We start from the raw sequence: 20,437 nt of genomic DNA, 5'->3' as shown, positions 1-20,437 counted from the left end.
TCAGTGAAGTACGGCTAGCAACATAGTCCAAACCTCATTACACCGACTTTCGAGACGTGACATGGCTTTTAAAACGGGATAGATCAGAGCCCCTTTAAAATCCTGTTTTCATCGAATTTATTATGTATTTTTTATATTTTTTTTATTTAAATATATTAAATTGTTTCTTTTGTGGGCCCAAGAAAAAAACAAATTCACCTCAATAGATATTAAAAAACCAAAGCACCACATCATAATGACTTTCAAACCATGGCTGATAAAAGTTATTTTTATTAAAATTGACAATGATCAGTGTACAGCAGACAATAAAATGTCATTCAATAATCCAATAGAAAATATTACATATGTAAAAACGGTATTTTGGACAATATCATAGCAGACATTACAAGCTTCAGTGCACAAGCCTTGTCTCCAGTATCCTGAGCAATGCATTTATCGTGGCCTCCAGCACAGGAGAGAAGGTACTGTGAGTCTCAGTCAGACTGTGGGGAAGGAGGAAGAAAGTCAGCATTTAAATGATCAATGTATAGTCATGCGTCACAGCTTGCCAACATGATCAGGGGTGAGCTGTAAATTAGAGTGAATATACACTGTATGTGTCATGGAGGTTACAGCCATCATCATTCAAAAGGCTGTTACAGCACATGGTTTAAGGGATTACTAGATTATCCATTATTCTGTAGGCTATCGTCCATTTCTTATTGTTGAAGCAAGTAAAAACACAGAGGGTTTAACAGAAAAAACCCAGATAATCCATTTTACACTCAGTAATATCCAAACTACCAGAACTCTGCACTTACATCACTAAGATCGCCCATATCTGGTGCTGCTCCTTTATTACTGGTAGTCATTTCACGGATCATCTGAAAAAGGAAAGACAAGTGTTTACACACACACACACACACAAACACATGCACACACACGGCAGAATCCAAACCCTCGGAGAAATAATGTGAATATTGCAACACACATTCAAAATTCCCTATGCTCTTGAACATTATCAGAATGGAGCTGATCTCGTTTACTCACATCCACGTATCGATCGTACTCTTCCTTTCCCTCGTCTTCTTCGTGCTCCCAGTCCCTCCAGTTATCAAAGTCGACAGAAATCCAGCTGGGCTGCAAAAAGAAGGTGAACAAAATGATTTAGAATTTTATTCAGCAAAGTAAAGTTGAGAGGCGATTCAGCATCACTTTGCTTCAAATTTATCCAGTTTTTGTCATTAATTTTATTTATCTATAGCGCAGTAGTTTTAGACACATTTCCATTTAAACTTGCAGATATCAGGTGTCAAGCCCATGTTTCTTATTATAGTACTTATTATAGTTTATAGTCATATTATAGTGTTTTTCCATTTGATGCACAGATGCAGAAATAGCAATAATGATTTGTGAGAAATATAATAAATTGTTTTGAAATACATCTTCATTTCTATAAAATCCATTTAAAAATCTTACAATCTATCTTAAACATAGAATACAAACATACAGAATAAAATTCTCATGAAAACTCAAAACATTTCTGAGGTCATTTTTAGACCTAAAGGTGACCAATGTTGAAAACTGATGATACAGAGAGCCTGATTAGTCAATTTGAATACACACACACACACACACACACACACACACACACAAACTAACCTTAGCTTCATCCTTCTGGAGACGAGGCCACGCAAAATCAGGCTTCACCTTCCTCAGCAAGACATTAATGGTGCGGTCATAGACTCTTTCTCTGGAGTCCTTTAAAAGCATTGAAAGGATAAAAGCACACAGTACACTGAACGTCACACTCACTGTATATCTCAGCATTCGGCGTATGAAATGAGTTATATTCCACTGGTCTCATCCAGCATAAAAATTGGATGCTTACATGCATTTGGACTTTGTCGAAGAAGTGCAGCTCATTGTAGAACACATCATCTGTGCTGTTTTTGCAGCTGTTGTAAAGACAGGACAGGGTTGTCGTGAGAAGAGGAGCAAGAAAGAGATTTCATTGACAGAGAAACAACATGCGGCCGATGTTTTAAACTCACCATAAAATCATTTTGTCTGCCTGGATATCCACCTGGACATCTTTGGGTCTCTGAACCACAAAGTTTATGGTGACATATTTCTTTCTGTCAAACCACAGCGCATGTGCTGGCTGGCTGTTCAGACACAGAGAAACTGTTAGGACTGTGCATTAAAAAAAGCATTTTAAAAGTGAAACTCTTTATAATCTAAGGGATTTGTAAAAGAGCACATGTGTTGGTCACTTACCTCTCCTCTGGTCTCACAATTTTGGGCTTGTTCATTCTAACTCTTCTTCAAAACTTTGACTTCACCGTGTGAAAACCATGCGGCTTGTTCGTTCAGGCTGTGTGCTCCAATGCAGTGACCAGGCCCTGGGGGCTATATATAGAGCAGTCGGTATCAGCTGCTGGGAGACTTGCCTGCCACAGCCCCTTCCCCTGCCTTGTAGTTTGTCAGTGGAACTCTCGGGAAAACAGATGCATTTTCTGGCTTCTGCAGTACTCCAGCTTCCCCCGACTGGTTGTGGAGAGGGTGATGGTGGGGGCAGGAGGACACAAACCTGCAAGGGGCAAGTCAACAAATGGAAAATTTACAAATGGCTTTTACAACCAGGGAAGTAAATTCTTCTCTTTTTGCGTTGCTCTTTTTAGATTTTGTGTTATTCTTTCTTTTTGTAAACTACATTAATTGTTGAGTAAAATAACTCACGACCATTGTGGAGGAGATATTTACAGTAAATTCTGTGTATTTTTGTCAAAGGAAGTGAGGGAAATTTATATATAGTTATAAATCAGATGGGATACTTAGATTTTTGATCAATGTAAAAAGGCTGGTCAGTAGTTTGAAATGAACAAAAAAGCAAATAAATGTATATAAATAAATACATTTGGGTGTGAGTGTGTGTGTGTGGTTTCTGAATAGAGGAGTAATAAATGAAATACGATGTGAATAAACAAGCAAAGGCAAAGGATTCACTGCTGCCCAGCATCAGCACAAAGTGGAACTAGGAGCCACAATGATGTCAAATAAAACAGCTTATTTACCAAATACGCAGCATTCAACAATACAATTCCAGCTATGTACCTTCCACGCAATATGAAGTATTTGGGTAAACTAGAAACACAGCCAATGCAGACAACATGTAATGCGCTGAGGTTAAAGGTGAATATATTAATACAACAATCTTCCACATATAAAATGATTGAAGGCACACTGACTGTAGTACAATTACGCACAAGCTCTGCACAGGAAAAAGCCAATGTCACAAACACTGAGATACCCTTAACTGGGCTCAATTAGCATAAGTGACATCCACAGTCACCTGTGACTGGATGAGCAGTTCTCAAGTACACAGTGAACTTAATGTTATTAAGATAACTTTAAGTAGCTACCTGCAATGAATAATGTCGGCCTGTCCTTTCTTACTCCCTGGGAACCAGCAGCAACTTGAGGTAGCTGGAAAACTTCAGTCTGAACTCATGATATTATCAATAGTAATGACATATTTTGCATTTCATGTGTGCAGTGTGTCTTTGGCCTACATTCATTCAATTAATTTTAATTTAACAAAGATGCAGAAATAGCAATAATGATAAGTATCATGAACAGAAATAATGATTCAGGTGTGGCTGCTGTTCTGGGAACACTTCAATAAACTGTCTACAACTGGTGGTGTATTGTAATATTTATGTGCTCTTAATAAATAAGATTAAAAAATAAAATAAAATAGACACTTCTTAAGGATACAGCAGACTGCAAGATGTTTTATTTTTTTTCTTTTTTCTTATATTTTGTGTGTGAAATGTTAAAGCTGCCGTGGTCAGATTGGTAGTAGTTACCAGAGGGTTCCAGCAGGGGGAGCAGTGTAGTGTTGACACAGGAACCCCTTCAGAAGATTTGAACAAAACTTTGAGTGTGGCTCATTTGGAAGGTCCTTAATGTCTGACAAATTGCAGAGCTGATTCCCAAAGTCTGGATCTTCAAACTGTAAAATAGAGTTCCCTCGGAGACCCAAAGTGTTGCTCAGTTTTACACATAGCTCACCAACTGATGGGGTAACATCCTCACACTTTATTTTTTTCAGATGAGAGGATAACTTGGAGAAGCTTCATTGAAGTGTCACCACCGATGCTACCATTTAGCTAATGCTAATGCTAACCGCTAAGAAGAACAGAAGAAGACAATACAGTTCCAATGCTACCATTTAGCTAATGCTAATGCTAAATGCTAACCAATACCTGCTAAGAGGAACAGAAGAAGACAATACAGCTAGATTCACCTATACTGTTACTGTTAACTGCTAGATGCCAAAACTAACTGCTAAAATACTATCATACTACCACCGCTTTAGCTATTGCTATTGCTACAATGCTACCTCAGGCCTCGATGCCACATGTAACTGCCAATTGCCGCACTACCATCATCTACTCCTGCCTCTCACCAACTGCACCAATAAAAGCGGGGTGTGGAGATGCAAACCCTGGTTCGGGTAGGGGGGTAGAAAGTTTAGAGGGTGCTGAAGGTGGAGGCCTAATCCACAGACTAGATTTATTATAATATATTAATTAATATATTATCAGGAAATAACCAACCAGAGTGAATCAAAAAGAAGTTCTACAAAAATAAAAATGGACATAAGAAACCAAAAACAGATATAAATAGCAAATAATTCAACAATGAAATAGAGGCATTTATTGCAGAGTATCTACATTGATCCTGATACATCATCCAGAGAGTAAGTGTGTCTATATATGTGCAAAATAACACTCCACAATCAAACTTTACCTTAATGTAACATGAACGTCCGTGGAGTGACCAGCAGCTTTCCTTTTACAAGGTATACAGCAAGAGTGGTGTAGTCATTCAGATTATCAGGATCAACAACCATTTCATTTACATCAGCATTTACATTTCCACTTCATGAACTGGACATGCTTGTTCACGTCTGTAACAGAAACAAATTGCATTTTTACTACACTGTAATAATAATTTAGCAGAAGTCGTTGCCTCAATTACTTTGAGTACAGCGAACTTAAACAGCTTGATCAAATTTTCAATGTAACTATTTCCTTGTCCTCTCCCATTTAACACTGTTTGCTGTTAATCGAGACAGAAAAAACAAAAGTACGCGAAATGCAATGGCAATGTGCACTTTAGGCTATTTTGTAAAGCTCTTTGTAACATTGTTATGAAAGGTGATGATATTATGTTTACAGCTCACCTTGGGACGGCACACCTGTTGCAATCACTGAGCTGAGGTATAAAGACTTTGTTTCCACCCGTTGCTTTTTTTGCACCTTCCATTCTTTTTGAATTCTGACCTCCATCCGGTTGCAATGAGAGTAACTCATTCATGTAGATTTGGTTGTAACCTAAGCAGTGAAAGGCTGTCATCTGTCCTCTAAAATGTCCATACAGCCAATCACACAGAGGCTGTATTCACTGTATTTGGAGATTGTTATTTGCATATTTATTGTGATGTTAATATTAAAGTGGAAAATAAATGACAATACACTCTGTCTGCTGAGCGGAGCTGCATCACCCTTAAGATGTCCTATTTAAGATGTCATTCTGTACATTTGCCCATTTTGCACAAATTAATCTGCTGTGTAGAAATAAAATGGATGAAATGGACTCTGCCGTTTACACAGCAGTTTTATTCCACACTCAGTCACACTCATGCTGGGCTGACACAATAAGATTCAGAATGAACGCATCAGTTCATGAGAAATGGACTGGCTTCATGTCTTTGACATGAAGGAGATGATAATTTTCTTACAAACGTAATCCACTTTAGCTCACAGCGGGAAAACAATAACACATTGTTTGACAGATGCCTCCATGAAAGTTTAAAAAAAAAACTGAATGGGAGAATGTGCACACCTCACACCTGTAAACATGTTGGCAACAGTGACAAAATAATCAAATACAGCCTTATGCTGCTGAAGTTTGTTTTATGGATTGAGTGTCTCCTTATTTCCTCTTGTGGATTGCTGTTTAACAAGCTCAGCTGATTTATACACACATCAGCATTTACCATTTTAGTAACTATTTTTGGTTTGTTTGTGGGCCTTTTCATTCTTCCATTCGGCCACTTCATTTTACACAGGCGTGACAGAGGTGGAAATAATAAGGCACTCATCAGCAATTGACTAGCAAATAAGCTTGTGATTTTACTGAACACTAACTTTATTGATTGTGAATGTTGGACCCTAATCTGGTTCTTCTACTTCGGCCAGTGCTTCAGACTGTCTGTGCCTTGAGACTGGTTTTATGACAGAAAGTGATCTCGGGTACCCACTTTATTTGGGGATCAGCCAGGGCTCCCTCCACCATCTGCAGGTGCTACAAAGCACAGCTGCTCAATCCTTTACAGCAACAAAGAGGCATGATCACATGACCTCTCTGCTTGCCTCCACTGGCTCCCTGATAGATTTTGAAATGGTTTAAAAATTGTATTGCTTACATTTAAGGTCTGAAATTGTCTTGTCCCAAAACCAGTTTCTGATCTGTTGACCTGGTACGTTCCCCCTAGATCATTAAGATCGGTGGATGGAGCCCTGCTGGTTCCTCGCAGGTCTCGGTTTATGACTGAGGGTGATGGGCTTTAGCTATCAGACCCCCACACTATGAAACTCGCTGCCTCCTGAACTCTCTGAATTCTTTTAAATCTCATCTTGAAACCTTTCTTTCTGTAGAAGCTTTTGGAAATGTTTGATACATTTCTGCCTTATCTGGTTTTATTTTGAGTTTGTTTTTATTAAGATGTTGATGCTGTCATTAACCTGCACTCGTGCTGATTTGGTCAGCCGGGCAGTCAATCACCACTGTTCTCAACACACCAACACAACCACTGGAATATAAAGTAGTCACATCTGTAATCTTTTTTTTCCTGTTTTCAATTATAAAACACATTTTTTGGTTTTTCTGCTGCAAGTCCAATAACTTTATTTCAGGCTGTTAACAATGCTATCTACACAAACAAGACACTTTAGCCACCACCTAATTCCATAAAGTCAAATACAATTGCTGGGTTTAATTTTAATTTGTTTATTTTTTCGAATTATTCATTCTTTGACTCCTCACGTTGTGTGACCGAGTCTTGGAGTTACATTTCATTTTGATTTCAGTGTTTTTCATACTCTACTAATTTTACTAATTACTAATTTTACTAAAAAATACTAATTTTTCTATAAATGTTCCTGATTAGCCTATTTTTTTCAAAAAGTCTTTCAAATGATTGATCTATGCACCTGATTTTGTAGTTCTGCTGCCCTGACACAAAAGTTTATCTAATTTTATATTGTGTCTGCAGGTAGATCTATCAATGTTTTTAAATTGAACTATCTGAAAGTAATTTAGGAAGGGGAGGGTCATCAAATTTTAAAAAGTGACCTCCAGAAGCTTTTCTTCTTCGTCTTCTTCTTTGTCTGCTGTATGTTTTCTTGCGTGAAGTGCTGGATGTCATTTCTTATTGTTGCCTCTTTGAGGGCCCATGTTTCCTCTTTGAGCAGCAGCATCTGTACCAGCTCTTTCTTTTCTCTTTCCCACTGCTCTGCTCTTTTGACCCAACTCTCTGAGAGTCTGGACAGCATCTCTTTGGACCTGTCTCTTCCAGCTGAGAGCTCCTTTCTAAAGCTCTCCTCTTTGTCAGAGAGCTCCTTCTTGAAGCTCTCTATGGTCTTAGAGAGCTCCTTCTTGAAGCTCTCCTCTTTCTCGGAGAGCTCCTTCTGGTGGCTTTGGTCTCTCGCTGCCAGCTGCTCTTGGAGTTTTGCTACTTCTTTAAGGGCCCATGTTTGCTCTTTGAGCAGCAGCATCTTTTCCAGCTCTTTCTTTTCTCTTTCCCACTGCTCTGCTCTCCTGGCCCAAGTCTGTGGGAGTCTGGACAGGTCCTCTTTGGACCTGCCTCTTCCAGCTGAGAACTCCTTTCTAGAGGTCTCCTCTTTGTCAGAGAGCTTCTTCTTGAAGCTCTTTATGGTCTTAGAGAGCTTCTTCTTGAAGCTCTCCTCTCTCTCGGAGAGCTCCTTCTGGTGGCTTTGGTCTCTCGCTGCCAGCTGATCTCGGAGTTTTGCTACTTGTTTGAGGGCCCATGTTTGCTCTTTGAGCAGCAGCTTCTGTTCCAGCTCTTTCTTTTCTCTTTCCAACTGCTCTGCTCTTCTGACCCAAGTCTGTGAGAATCTGGACAGCTCCTCTTTTGACCTGTCTCTTTCAGCTGAGAGCTCCTTCTTTAAGCTCTTCTCTCTGTCAGAGAGCTCCTTCTTAAAGCTCTCTATGGTCTCAGAGAGCTCCTTCTTGAAGCTCTCCTCTCTCTTGAAGAGCTCCTTCTGATGGCTTTGGTCTCTCGCTGCCAGCTGCTCTAGGAGTTCTTCCTCAAAAGCTTCACAGGTCGCTTTGCTCCATTTTAGAGCCGACTCTGTGCCATTTAGCTGGGCCATGGTGACGATGTGAGCATAGGTCTCAGCTTGTCTTTTCTTGTTGGCCCTGCTGATCTGTTCGTCTTTCTCCATGAGGACCTCTTTCAGCTGGCTAACTTCTGCCTGCCACCTCTCTTTCATGCCGCTCAATCCATCTGAGGCTTCGAGTTCATCTAAAGTGGCTCTCATTCTCTCAGATTCCTCTTTCTGAGCGAGGAGGCTCCGATTAAGAGAGATTATCTGCTCATCTCTCTTTTCCATGTCCTCCTTCCACATAATGCGCTCGTGGTGCCAGGCATTGATGGTTTCCTCATGTCTGAGCTCCAGGTTCTGGATACGTTGTTGCAAACAGCCGATCCATTCTTCCTTGCGAACCATCTCCTTGTTGGCATTCTGGAGGTCGGTCTTTAACTTCTTGTTCTCCTCCTCTGCGCTGGAGACTTTCTCCAGCAAGGTCCTTCTCTCTTCCAGATGCGACTCCTCTGCAGAATGAGCAAAAGAATGCTGCTGTCTCTGGTTAGAGTTATTTAAAACTCTGCCTCTGTACTCTCTTCTTTCCATTGCGGTTAATGTTGTCAAACAGGATCTACGATGAAATGACTGAACACAAATGTTCTCAAAAAAGCTAAACTGTCTCTTAATTCAACTACTTAATACTGGCTTCTTGGCTCTGGGTCACCTACCCATACAGACAGTGAACATCAAAGGACAGAAAGGGCTTTGATGTCATGTGTCATGATGTCATGATGTGTGCCCATATATGGAAGTTGACTCCACCTTAAGAAATGCACTTTTGAAAAAAAACAAAAAGGCTGAACAATAAGTTAAATAGTGCAAAAACATAAAAATGACCAATATATACAAAATTTGGTTATGAGATTACTAGTTGTGTTGTTAAAATGAATCTACCAAACCAACAGTATTGCAGTGCGGCACAGAGTCGCCTCCTGCAGGTCTGGCGGCTCACACTCCATAGATTTCTCACCGGAAATGCAATTCTCTGTTCTGTCTGTGCGGGGAATGTGGCGCGAGGGACCCGGGCAGCGGTGTGTACATATGTAAACTTCAGACTGGAAAATAATCAATAAATAGTTATCTTTCGTCTTTTTGACTACATTTTGGGGAATTTGGCTTTTTGTGCCTACAAACCCACAGGAAGCACCGCTCATCAAGGTGAAAATGCCTCGCAGACGACAGGTAAGAACAAATGTAGGTCGCACAAGAGGGTAACGTTAGCTAAGTTAGCACCGATGTGTTCCACTCTTCGAATGGGGGGAATGCTCCACCGTATTCCAGTCAATAATCCGACAATTTAGCATGCCAAAACACGGCACTGGTCGTGCATACGTTCAGTCCACTAATCCACTTCGTTGAATTTCAACTGTTATTAATTGTCATATTTTCCTTTGGTCACCATTTTAAGTCGACAAAACAGTAAGTTAACGTTAACTAAATCTTGGTGGGCGGTAACGAGCACCGAAACCAAATCTAAATTTTAATCTGGGGTGTTATTGAAATAAAACCGTGAATTGTGGTGCACATGTCAGCCGAATTTTCCATAAAACCACAATAAACGGGACTGTATCAATAATACGTTAATAGGTGCAGGTAGGAAAGCTAAACAGTAAGCACTAACTTTGCATCATAAATGGCGCGATTTGTTAATGCTGTTTGGTGGCACAGTTTGTTAGCCGTATGAGTAAACGGGGACAGTTTAGCTACCGTGACTCGCTAAGCTAACAATAATAATAGGTTGCTAAAGGGCTAGCCTGACTAGCTACTTTGCTTTGTAGCTACTACTAAGGCTAGCAACTGTCACACTGCTTAATTACCGTCACTTGTTATCTGAAAAGAACCCAATGCTAACTGCGGAAAAAGGTCATCAACGTTATAATAGTTAGCCGCAAACGTTGGTCACAACTGTTCAGCATACTACGAACCGGCTACAGCGAGCTATCAGCTGTCTGTGGCCTGGCTCTCAAAGCATGACTACAGGGTTAGCTGGATTAAAAACAGTATGCTAGTCAGTAAACAGCTCTTGTTATTCAAGCATCCCGTTGTCAGATTCTGTCATGTTGGTTTTCTGATTCCATACTCAACAGTTATTAGCGAACTAGCTTCATTGACTGTGCTTTGTTATACAGAGCCATGTTGTTGTCATGTCTAATTTACATCTCTTGACACTTGTCATGACTCAGCAGCGTCTAAATGTTTGTACCGTGAATATGGAATTCATCTAGGCTTCCTCTAATGTAAGTTTTTTCCTCCTGACAGAGACACATGGCCGGGAGTGGTTCAGATGGAACTGAAGACTCGGACTCCTCCGCTGAGAGAGAACAAACCAATAGTTCAGAAAGTGATGGCAACATGCCCAAGAGACAGCGCCTCACCAGAGCCTCGACCCGCCTTAGCCAAAGCTCCCAGGGTTAGCCAACATATCCTGTAAATGAAGTATAAATCTTTTACAGTGTTCTTCATTTCAGCTGTATAATCAACGTGGTGCTTTGACTCCTGTTAGATACTCCCGACTTGAAGCGCGCTGCGGACCACGATGAGTCTCCACCGTTGACACCCACAGGGAATGCCCCTTCCTCTGAATCTGAACTGGACATCTCAAGCCCCAACGCTTCCCATGATGAGAGCCAGGCCAAAGATCAAGCCAACAGAGACTCAGATAAGGACCTATCCCATCGACCCAAGCGCCGGCGCTGTCATGAGACTTACAACTTCAACATGAAATGCCCTACACCGGGATGCAATTCACTTGGTAATCCTTCACCCTTTGAAAGTTTTCATTTTAATTTTATCAAGAGTATCCCTGATTAGTCATCCCAACACACTGAATTTGATTTGTGTCTAGTGACATTCTGTAATCTTGTAATGTCATTGTATTAAAATAAATAATAAATTTTTCTCAATTTGCCCAGGTCACCTTACAGGGAAACATGAACGTCATTTTGCTGTATCAGGTTGCCCTCTTTACCACAATCTTTCTGCTGATGAATGCAAGGCGAGTATCTCAAAAACATTGTAGATCTTTTAATATCATGGTCAAAGACAGTGTAAAACTGTATTTCTTTCTATGTAGCCTTTATGTTAACAAGGGGAAGCAAGCAATAAGTTAATAAGGCCTAACAACACATGAAAAAATAATTGGCAGTTTGAGCTTTGTTTTATCCTCCTCAGACTCATCTCAGAGAGCAATAACAAGACTTTTTTTAAACACTGTCTATAATTCTTCAATTGCTCTTCATTTTAGGTGAAAGCCATCAGCCGCGAAAAACAAGAGGAGGAGGTGAAGGGGCAGGAAGAAAGCAACTCACGCCATGCAACTCGTCACCAGGTAGCCTCCTTTTTGCAGTAATTGGCATCACATTAATTAGGTTTCCTTTCTAACAGGGAGCATGTGAATGTTATGCAGGACCGCACAATTGATGGCATGCAGGTGGTCTGCCACAGAATATCTATCATATTATACAACTCTAGTTGTTATTTTGCACACCTGATATCACTATGAAAGTCAATGTTGTCAACATTTTGATTTTCAGACACCAACATCGAAACAGAGCAGATACAAAGAGCAGGTGGCTGAGATGAGGAAGGGGCGAAACTCAGGCCTTCAGAAGGAGCAGAAAGAAAAGCACATGGTACATCACTGGCACTCCAACATGTACTTGTTCACTTGCTGCTGTGCACTCCTTGTGTCACTATTACAACTGGCACTAACATTGTTGTGTTTGTATGTTGGATCTATATTGTCTTATCTCTGTTCCTCTCTCTGTCTGGTCTCCAGGAGCATCGCCAGACACACGGCAACACCAGAGAGCCTCTGCTGGAGAATATCACCAGTGACTATGACCTGGAGCTCTTCAGGAAAGCCCAGGCCCGTGCATCTGAAGATCTGGTAATATGCTGTTTCATATCTCCATCACTCCTCTATTGCTTTAAGATTTTATATTGTAAAATAATTCTTATTTTCAGATTCCACTTCAGTATTTGCCTATTTTGAAAGCCAGTTAACACCCAGTTTTCAGTGCGTCAGCACAACAGTTTTTCTTTAACCTTATCACACCGGTTGATGCTAAAACCGGCGGTCACACCATGTATCTCCACCGCCCCCGTCTCCACTCCTGCAGGAGAAGCTGCGTATCCAGGGTCAGATCACAGAGGGCAGCAACATGATCAAGACCATCCTGTTTGGCCGCTATGAGCTGGACACCTGGTACCACTCACCCTATCCTGAGGAGTATGCACGCCTGGGTCGCCTCTACGTCTGTGAATTCTGCCTCAAGTACATGAAGAGCCAGACCATTCTCAGGCGACACATGGTGAGAGTCAGGGACTGAAATCTCAAAGTCTGTGATACACCATTAATGTTATGACAGAAACTGAGCCACAGTTTGTCAGTGGTGTATTTGATTTTTTTTTGGGGTGTGTTTGTGAGATATCTACTGTATGATGAAATCTGATACCTGATCAACTGATAGTTTAATATTTAAAGCTTAAAATAAAAGATCCAAAAGAATGTGTTCATTACATTAATAGATACATTCCTCCATAATTTAGAAATGTGTTTTAGGTATTTTTTCTGTTCTCTTCCTATTAACACTGCAGTATGGCCTTCAATTATATTATTATTTGTCATATGTGTTCATGTCACTGAGTTCTGTTGTGTGTTTAATTGCATGTCTTTTCAGGCCAAATGCGTGTGGAAGCATCCTCCAGGAGACGAGGTGTACAGAAAGGGGGCTATATCTGTGTTTGAAGTTGACGGCAAAAAAAATAAGGTAGGGAGATTAAAATCTCTCTTTTTTTTTTTTTTTTTACTCCTCCTTGTTTTATCGATATCGGGAGATAGCTTCATCTGTAAAGCAAGCATCATAGATGGTGATCTCCTACCTCTTTGGACAATCAAATAAGCTATAATACATGGAGTAAGTGCCATTTCTTTCCCCAGATCTACTGCCAGAACCTGTGTTTACTCGCCAAGCTTTTTTTGGACCATAAAACCCTGTACTATGATGTGGAGCCTTTTCTCTTCTACGTCATGACTGAGGCCGACAACACCGGCTGCCATTTAGTAGGATACTTTTCCAAGGTAAATAGAAAAACAAGTTAAGCCGGGTGTGTTCATTAAAAATGACTTTCGAATATTCCCTCTAAAAAAAACACACAGGTTCGAACCATTCAAGTATCTATTTTTGCACATTGCGTACATAAGAAAACCAATACGAGAGACATGCTGCTTGTGTATCATTTCAACATAAACGTCTTTTAAAGATCTACACACCGACACATTACAGCATAAACAAACAAAATAATGTCCTCTACCATGTTGAATTATGTGCTCGTTTCAGCTTGACCTACACTTCATTTTCATTCAGTGAAAGTGACGTGTGCGCAGTTGTGCATGTCCACGTGTCCTGGAAGATGTGAGCGTCCCGGACAAATGGGGGGAATTTTAATGGAGATGACATTTGTTGAAGTTTTTCTAGTACTGAATGAGAGTGCAGCAGCCGGCAGCTACGAAACGCGCTGCAATTTAATTCCTCCGGGTGTTTGTGCATCGTCGATGTACGTCCACTTAGTGTTTCTTTTTGCCACTGGCAGCTCAGACTGTTAGAGTAAGTGTCTGCCGGCATTATGGGAAAGTTCCCAACAAAGATACCTTCTTATTAAAGAGTAATATACATGTTGTTTAACCAGAGACAGCTGTTAAATCACTCTTGCCAAATCCACCAGACTCCATTTACAAAACTAGTAATTTTATCATGGTAAAATACACTTCATTCAAACACAACTAAGACAAAATAAACTTGCCAAAAGCTTCTTGGTTCATCCATACACTGTTCCAACGATCATCACTAACTCTGGTTTTAGTTAGATAAACTCCTAATTCATGATTTTTACAGTTTGTATATAAATTTGAATTTAGACTATTCATTGACAGCACTAGTGTACATAAGAATTATATGATATATAAATTGTGTTTTTGTACACAGAAGCAACTGCATTCATTTTCTTTTTTTTTTATTACTTCAAGGAGAAGAATTCCTTCCTCAACTACAATGTATCCTGTATCCTGACAATGCCGCAGTACATGAGGCAGGGCTTTGGCAAGATGCTCATTGACTTCAGTATGTATATGTTTGCTTATTTGTTTCTCATTCAGTTGTTTATTGGGCCGAAGTGATTAAAATGAGTGTTGACTGTCCGAACAGTGGGATTAAACAGTAAAGCAATATACGGAGTGTAAAATTTGTTATTTGCATGTCCATAAAAAAACCTTGAAAACGTGCACACTGAAAATTGAGGCATACAAAGGAAAATTCTTGAAATGATCCTTTAAGTGAAGCTGTTGTATCATACAATATGTAGAGTCATGCAAGATTTTATCAGTTCTTGTTTAGTTACCAAGCTTATTATATTTCTAATATAAACTTCAGTTCAGTAGTCTTTATCCAGGGCTTTTGCAACAGACTGTATGAGATGCTCCAATTCTTTGTGATTCAATGTCCACTCTCTGTATCTATAGCTAGCAAGAGGGTAAGCACAATTCACAGTTTGTGTGTAGATTTATGAGCTACTGGAAGGTTTGTGTTCTCAGATTTATTCTTGATTAAATGGTAGTTGAATTTTAGGAATGAAGGCAATATGATTTGACCATTATTACAACCTGTTTGTACAATAAAAAGTGTTTTTTGCAGCTTCTCGCGCTGACTGTCCTCTGTGCTTCATTTAGGCTACCTGCTGTCCAAAGTGGAGGAGAAGGTGGGCTCACCAGAGAGGCCTCTGTCCGACCTGGGCCTCATTAGTTACCGGAGCTACTGGAAGGAGGTGCTACTCCGATACATGTACAATTTCCAAGGCAAGGAGATCTCTATCAAAGGTGAGCGAGAGAAGAGCGAAATCAAGCAGGCTGCCCACTTGCTGATGGGGAAAGTTTATTAACACCTGAAAACATATTCTTGGGCTAAAGTAGACACGTGCATGTACAAAACATACTGACTGTTGTAATATTTGTGATGCGCAGAGATCAGTCAGGAAACTGCTGTCAATCCAGTGGACATTGTGAGCACCCTGCAGTCTCTGCAGATGCTGAAGTATTGGAAGGGAAAGCACTTGGTGTTGAAGCGGCAGGTAAGATGTCAACCTGTTGGTCTGTATAGTTTCTGTTTTTATATTATTGTTTGTCATCTCTCTAACTCTTTTTATTGTGACATTTTCATATTATTATAATAAGAGTTCATGTTGCAGAATCTCCCATCTGTAAATGTTTAAAGTTAAATCTTGGATGGACAAGATAATTTTGATTTTCATATACTACAGTCCTGCTGTTTCTCACTTAAATGTAATCCCTGCGTTTGTTTTCTCTTTTTCCCTTCCAGGACCTGATTGATGAGTGGAAAGCGAAGGAGATCAAGCGAGGCAACAGCAACAAAACCATCGACCCTAGCTCACTAAAATGGACCCCTCCCAAGGGGACATAAACACGAACATCCTCAGGCTACTGAATGAACTCACCTCCAGCCTCACCAGCCACAAGTAGCCTAGACCAACAAACTGTCAATAAAGACCAGTGCTCTTTATTTCTTTCATGTTTTTACCCTGCTTATTTCTGATCCCCTTTTTTTACTTTTATATTTTACTTTCATTTATTTTTTAAACGCCATTCGTACCAACTCCAGTGATTCTTGAACATCAAAAAATCAACAGCAGAGGATCTGTTTGTCCCGTTTGTTTTAAAACCAGCTGCATCTACTAAGCTTTGAATGTTAAATGATAAATGGTCCAGTGTGGTGGATAACATGAATGTTTCGCTTTGCTCAGGCAAAAAAAAACAAAACAACAAAAACAAAAAAAAACATAGCTACATTTGGCAGCATTTAAAGGTAGTTATATTTATTTCATTTGACAAATGTGCATTTTGAAGATGGTAGCTGTTTTTGTTTGGGATAATACAATAATTGTTAGCATGAATTGAAAGAGTGTATTTTGAGGAGTACGATGTACGGTAGTGTCTTCTTTGGTTGGTGTAAAATTGTATAGATCATAATAATATGTCCTTGTTTTCTCTAGCTCCATCAGAACAGGATTTGGACCCATTCCTCTGATGAACCTGCCAAATAATGGAATTAGAAAATCAGATATTTTTAATTTGCTCAGTACATAAAAAAAAAATGGCCACAATACCACTGTAAGAATGCACATAGAAATAAAACAACCTCAGGTTTTTATACTGATACAATCATACCTTGCTTGTGTGGTTTCTCCAGGACATCGATCGCAGTGCTCGTTGCAGAGGGAATTCTTCTGGTTAAAGATTCTGTAAGGCACAAAAAGCATTTTAACTCCACATTTTAACTGGACTGTCTTTGCTTTGTACTTTTTAATCATAGCTGTTAAATGTGTATTAGCAATTTGATATTTTTAATATCAATAAAGCTGCCTTGATATTTTAAAATGAGTTAAGATGTTGTTGCTTGGGTTTTGTGCTTACCGACACTGGAAATGCTTCTTCCCATCAGGCCCACAAACGTCTCACCTTTAGTTCCTGGAAATGTGAGAAAGATGCTCACATTGAGAAAAAAGTGGCAGATTCACGGTTATGATGTAATAACAGTTAATGTATTGACAGTCAAATCATGCTTTCAAAGATGTCTGCAGTTTAGAGAGGATTGCCAGTTTTTAAGCAGCATTACATCATCGTTATCATCATCATCATCATTATTATTATTACAACAGTTTGCAACCAACATCAAGCCACTCACGTCTGTTTACTTGGAAAGATTTCTTTGTACCTGTTACGGGGAAAAGAAATTACCATGTTTTTATTTATGTACTGCTCCATTCATATTCATTACTGCAGAGTTATATAATTAGCCTGAGAAATACAGTTAAAAAACAACAAAAACCCCCCTCCTTGTTGTATATCACAGGGGTTAGAGATCACCTGAGCGTTTCCCCATGAGCCCATAGAAGCGAAGGGCTTTAGATCGTTTCATCAGACTGAGCTTAGGGTGGGTCAGACCTGCCTCCACTGATTCATCCTGATAGAAAAAATCCAACACGTTTGATTTCTTATAGCAGTAAAATCAAGGAAATGAGGACCACACTTTTGTGCTTTATAAATATTCATCTATTGTCATCAAATCTCAGAAATTTGAGAGCATTTCTGCAATTAAAAGAAATCACATTTGTCCACACTGTCTCTGATTTCTGATCAGGGCATTAAATCTGATGCTCACCTGCCAGTCTTGAGGTAACCCTCCCTCCTCTCCCATGGCAGAAGACAGCGCCCGATAACTTTGCAGCAGGGCACAAAAAGCCACGACAACGAGCTGAATCTTCCAGTTATCCATTTCTCAGTGGCGGGGAGACGCTTTGCTTCTGTCGCTCTTCAATCAGTATGTTTCTGGCAGAAAAAGCTAAAGCTGCATTTAAAACTGATGTCAGCCAGATGTGATTCAGTGTTAATATGTCTGCCCCGGCTCTATCCAGGGTGCATTTATACCTCTATACCCCACAGCGCTAGACCCCTCCCCTCCAAACTTGATTATGCACTTGCCTCCATTGCATTTGAGAGCTAATTTGCTTTATTACAGCATGCGGTCTCTTTCCACCTCGGTTATTAAGCATTTTGCAGCCATTACACATTAAATATCGAATATCACACTGTTTTTAGCTGAACATGCTGTATTTCTATTTTACAGCTGGAACTAATGAGTCAGCCAGAGTTTTAAGAGCAGCGTAAAACTCTAAGAAAACCCTGCATCTTCAGTTATATTCAAGCTTAAATATTTACATTGGAGACAGTCACCTTTGATCTCCATTTTTATTAGGCGTCTGGGCTGCTATTGGTCTGAAAATAGTCTCTGATGTGCACATGCATCTTTGATATCACTGGGGAAGAAGGCAGGACGTGCAGGTGCGTCAGGTCTTACAGTGATGCTCTGCAAATATAACCAATGTGCTTTGAAGGTAGCGGTTAGTTAGTGGACTTTGTGAATGACTGCAAGCTCTGGATTTATTACGCAGGGCAGCTCAGGTGTGACCTGTAACGTCAAAGGAGCTGGGTTAGATGTGTATCAGAAGTCAAGCAGATGATGAGAAAAGAGCTCATTATTTATGCAAGGCTGCGAATAGACGGTTGACATTTCAAGTGCTGTGGAATATGTATGAAATATATTACACACCCTGACCTGAAATGTTCTGAAATTGTTCTAAATGTTAACATTTATAATTTTTTGGTTACTCGATGTGTCAGTAGGGTCATTCTTTTTCCATCTCCTGAGATAATTACACTGTTATTAAACCTTTTCATGATCTTTACTTACTTAGCCATTTAAATGCTCTGTTTGAATGAAAGGTGAGCTCTTTTTCCAACACTCTGGCCATAGAAATTTCTGGAGAGGCAATTACTTGACAATCTGTGCGCTGTGAGGACACCCACTCGAAACAAAGCTGACACACACACACACATCAAATGCTTTGATCCGCGCACAGGTGCTTCTCAAAGCAAGAAAAGGCCCCCGAGACAATTAGGCCTGAAGGGCAATTACACCTGAACAGCCCTCGTGTGCACGCAGTCTAACCCACAGCTAACGTGGAGTGCCGAATCAAAAGAAATCAGAGGCGCGGCATCTGCATATGAAATGGCTCAGTCACAAAGAGCTCGCCGTGACGACAGAGCGCTGCAGCTCCATGTGACGCAGGGTTTGGCTGCTTGGAAAAAAGGCCATCTGAGGATGTGCACCGCCTGCTGCTGGTGTGAGTCTGGCGTTAACCTCTGACCCATTTCACCTTCCGACGTGTGACTGCCAGCGTTTTGATGTGGCGATTCAAGCGATGCATGACAAGTAATGTGATTGCAGGGCATCATGGGATGTGTAATGTCAGATTAATCTGGCAACCTGTAAAAACTGTTGGAGAAACTGGAGATTTGAAACAGTCCCCTGATGTCATACACTTCAGGTTGTCCTCTGTCTGGGTAGGCTGTGATTTTGAGACGTTGTCTTAAATAGTGACATTAACAACATGGGTCCCAATGGTCAGACTTTTTTAAAGGTGCACTTGGCAGATTTTACACATGAAGTTACCTGTAGTGTCATTTTTCGTGGTGTTTTTTTTATGCCTTTATTGGACAAACCTCAACGGTAAAAATCATACCTCTTGTCATAACGCTTCAGCTCGTAAAATCTAGACTTTTCTGAAACATGACTTTGTGGTCCTCTGGGTTTAAAGCAGTGTGTTAGACAGTAGAGAGGAGAGCAATGGGGACTGATGTGGGGCTAAAGTCCCCGGCTTGGCACAAACTAGGGATGTTGTGGTTCATTGCTTAACCCCTTAGTTTTGTATTTCCAAGGGAATCGCCTTTGAGACATATCACTAGTGTCCAAGCACCTTTGATGGATTTACAGACCTTTCATTGGCTTGCGCTGCTTGACTTGGTTCATTTACACAACTGTGACTGCAGCCTGCTGTATTGCACTGATCACCATCAGGCAGGGAAATTGTACATGGCAGATACAGCCTACAGTATCTGTGCACGATTTGTTTGTGGTCTTAAGTAATAAAAACCATCATCTTCTCTGTTCATGTGAATAACGGCTTTCATATGGCTGTTAGTAAACGCCACCATGTTGTCCATGTTTTGCTCGTCTCACTGCGTTTCTTGTAGATGGATGGATTTGTTTTATTCCTCCTCACTGAAGAAAAGCCGCAGGTACGTACAGATAAATGACACAAGGCGGCGCTACCTGACAAAAGCACAGCTCATTGTTGAGAGCTGAGGGCCTTAATCTCCTGTTGACAGCTACCCTGTTATCAGATGAGTCGAGCCCCACAGATGCGCCGCGGTGGTGAGCTCACACTAGAGGCCCGATATCATCGCCTCTTAGCCTGACTGAGCGGCTTCAAGGCCGACTGTTAGACCTGCTACCTCCATACAATCTCAACATCTTAACACTGACAAATGAGTGCATTCATGGGACTAAGTGGGCTCTCTTGGA

General features: G+C 40.4%; 2 protein-coding genes across 2 annotated transcripts; one reads left to right on the top strand and one right to left on the bottom strand.

The window, feature by feature from the left end:
* Positions 1–356: 356 nt before the first annotated feature.
* On the bottom strand, positions 357–2,357 carry ptges3l (prostaglandin E synthase 3 like). The gene is made up of 7 exons (XM_041962832.1): positions 2,260–2,357; positions 2,034–2,147; positions 1,871–1,937; positions 1,642–1,740; positions 1,030–1,119; positions 801–863; positions 357–482 (listed from the first exon to the last, which is right to left on the bottom strand). The coding sequence occupies exons 1-7, from the start codon at positions 2,292–2,294 to the stop codon at positions 474–476; spliced, it is 477 nt and encodes a 158-aa protein (XP_041818766.1). The 5' UTR covers positions 2,295–2,357; the 3' UTR covers positions 357–473.
* A 7,092-nt stretch (positions 2,358–9,449) lies between these two features.
* Positions 9,450–16,883, top strand: kat7b (K(lysine) acetyltransferase 7b). The gene is made up of 14 exons (XM_041962634.1): positions 9,450–9,623; positions 10,701–10,851; positions 10,945–11,193; positions 11,354–11,436; positions 11,686–11,769; positions 11,975–12,073; positions 12,220–12,330; positions 12,563–12,754; positions 13,124–13,213; positions 13,384–13,524; positions 14,470–14,563; positions 15,169–15,315; positions 15,460–15,566; positions 15,815–16,883. The coding sequence occupies exons 1-14, from the start codon at positions 9,606–9,608 to the stop codon at positions 15,914–15,916; spliced, it is 1,668 nt and encodes a 555-aa protein (XP_041818568.1). The 5' UTR covers positions 9,450–9,605; the 3' UTR covers positions 15,917–16,883.
* The last annotated feature ends 3,554 nt before the right edge of the window (positions 16,884–20,437 follow it).

This window comes from Chelmon rostratus, chromosome 21 (assembly GCF_017976325.1).
Source record: "Chelmon rostratus isolate fCheRos1 chromosome 21, fCheRos1.pri, whole genome shotgun sequence".
Taxonomy (NCBI): Eukaryota; Metazoa; Chordata; class Actinopteri; order Chaetodontiformes; family Chaetodontidae; genus Chelmon; species Chelmon rostratus.
The sequence above is the reverse complement of the archived record's forward strand: the minus strand, read 5'-3'. Positions and strand labels throughout refer to the sequence as shown.

What these genes read in the sequence shown, in the direction of transcription:
- ptges3l (XM_041962832.1), bottom strand. Translation starts at nt 2,294, where the DNA reads ATGAACAAGCCCAAAATTGTGAGACCAGAGGAGAG. An exon ending in ATTGTGAGACCAGAGGAGAG is followed by an intron (nt 2,148 to 2,259) that starts GTAAGTGACCAA and finishes GTGTCTGAACAG; the next exon opens with CCAGCCAGCACATGCGCTGT. An exon ending in AGTACGATCGATACGTGGAT is followed by an intron (nt 864 to 1,029) that starts GTGAGTAAACGA and finishes TTCCTTTTTCAG; the next exon opens with ATGATCCGTGAAATGACTAC.
- kat7b (XM_041962634.1), top strand. An exon ending in CCTTAGCCAAAGCTCCCAGG is followed by an intron (nt 10,852 to 10,944) that starts GTTAGCCAACAT and finishes GACTCCTGTTAG; the next exon opens with ATACTCCCGACTTGAAGCGC. An exon ending in CAAGATGCTCATTGACTTCA is followed by an intron (nt 14,564 to 15,168) that starts GTATGTATATGT and finishes TGCTTCATTTAG; the next exon opens with GCTACCTGCTGTCCAAAGTG.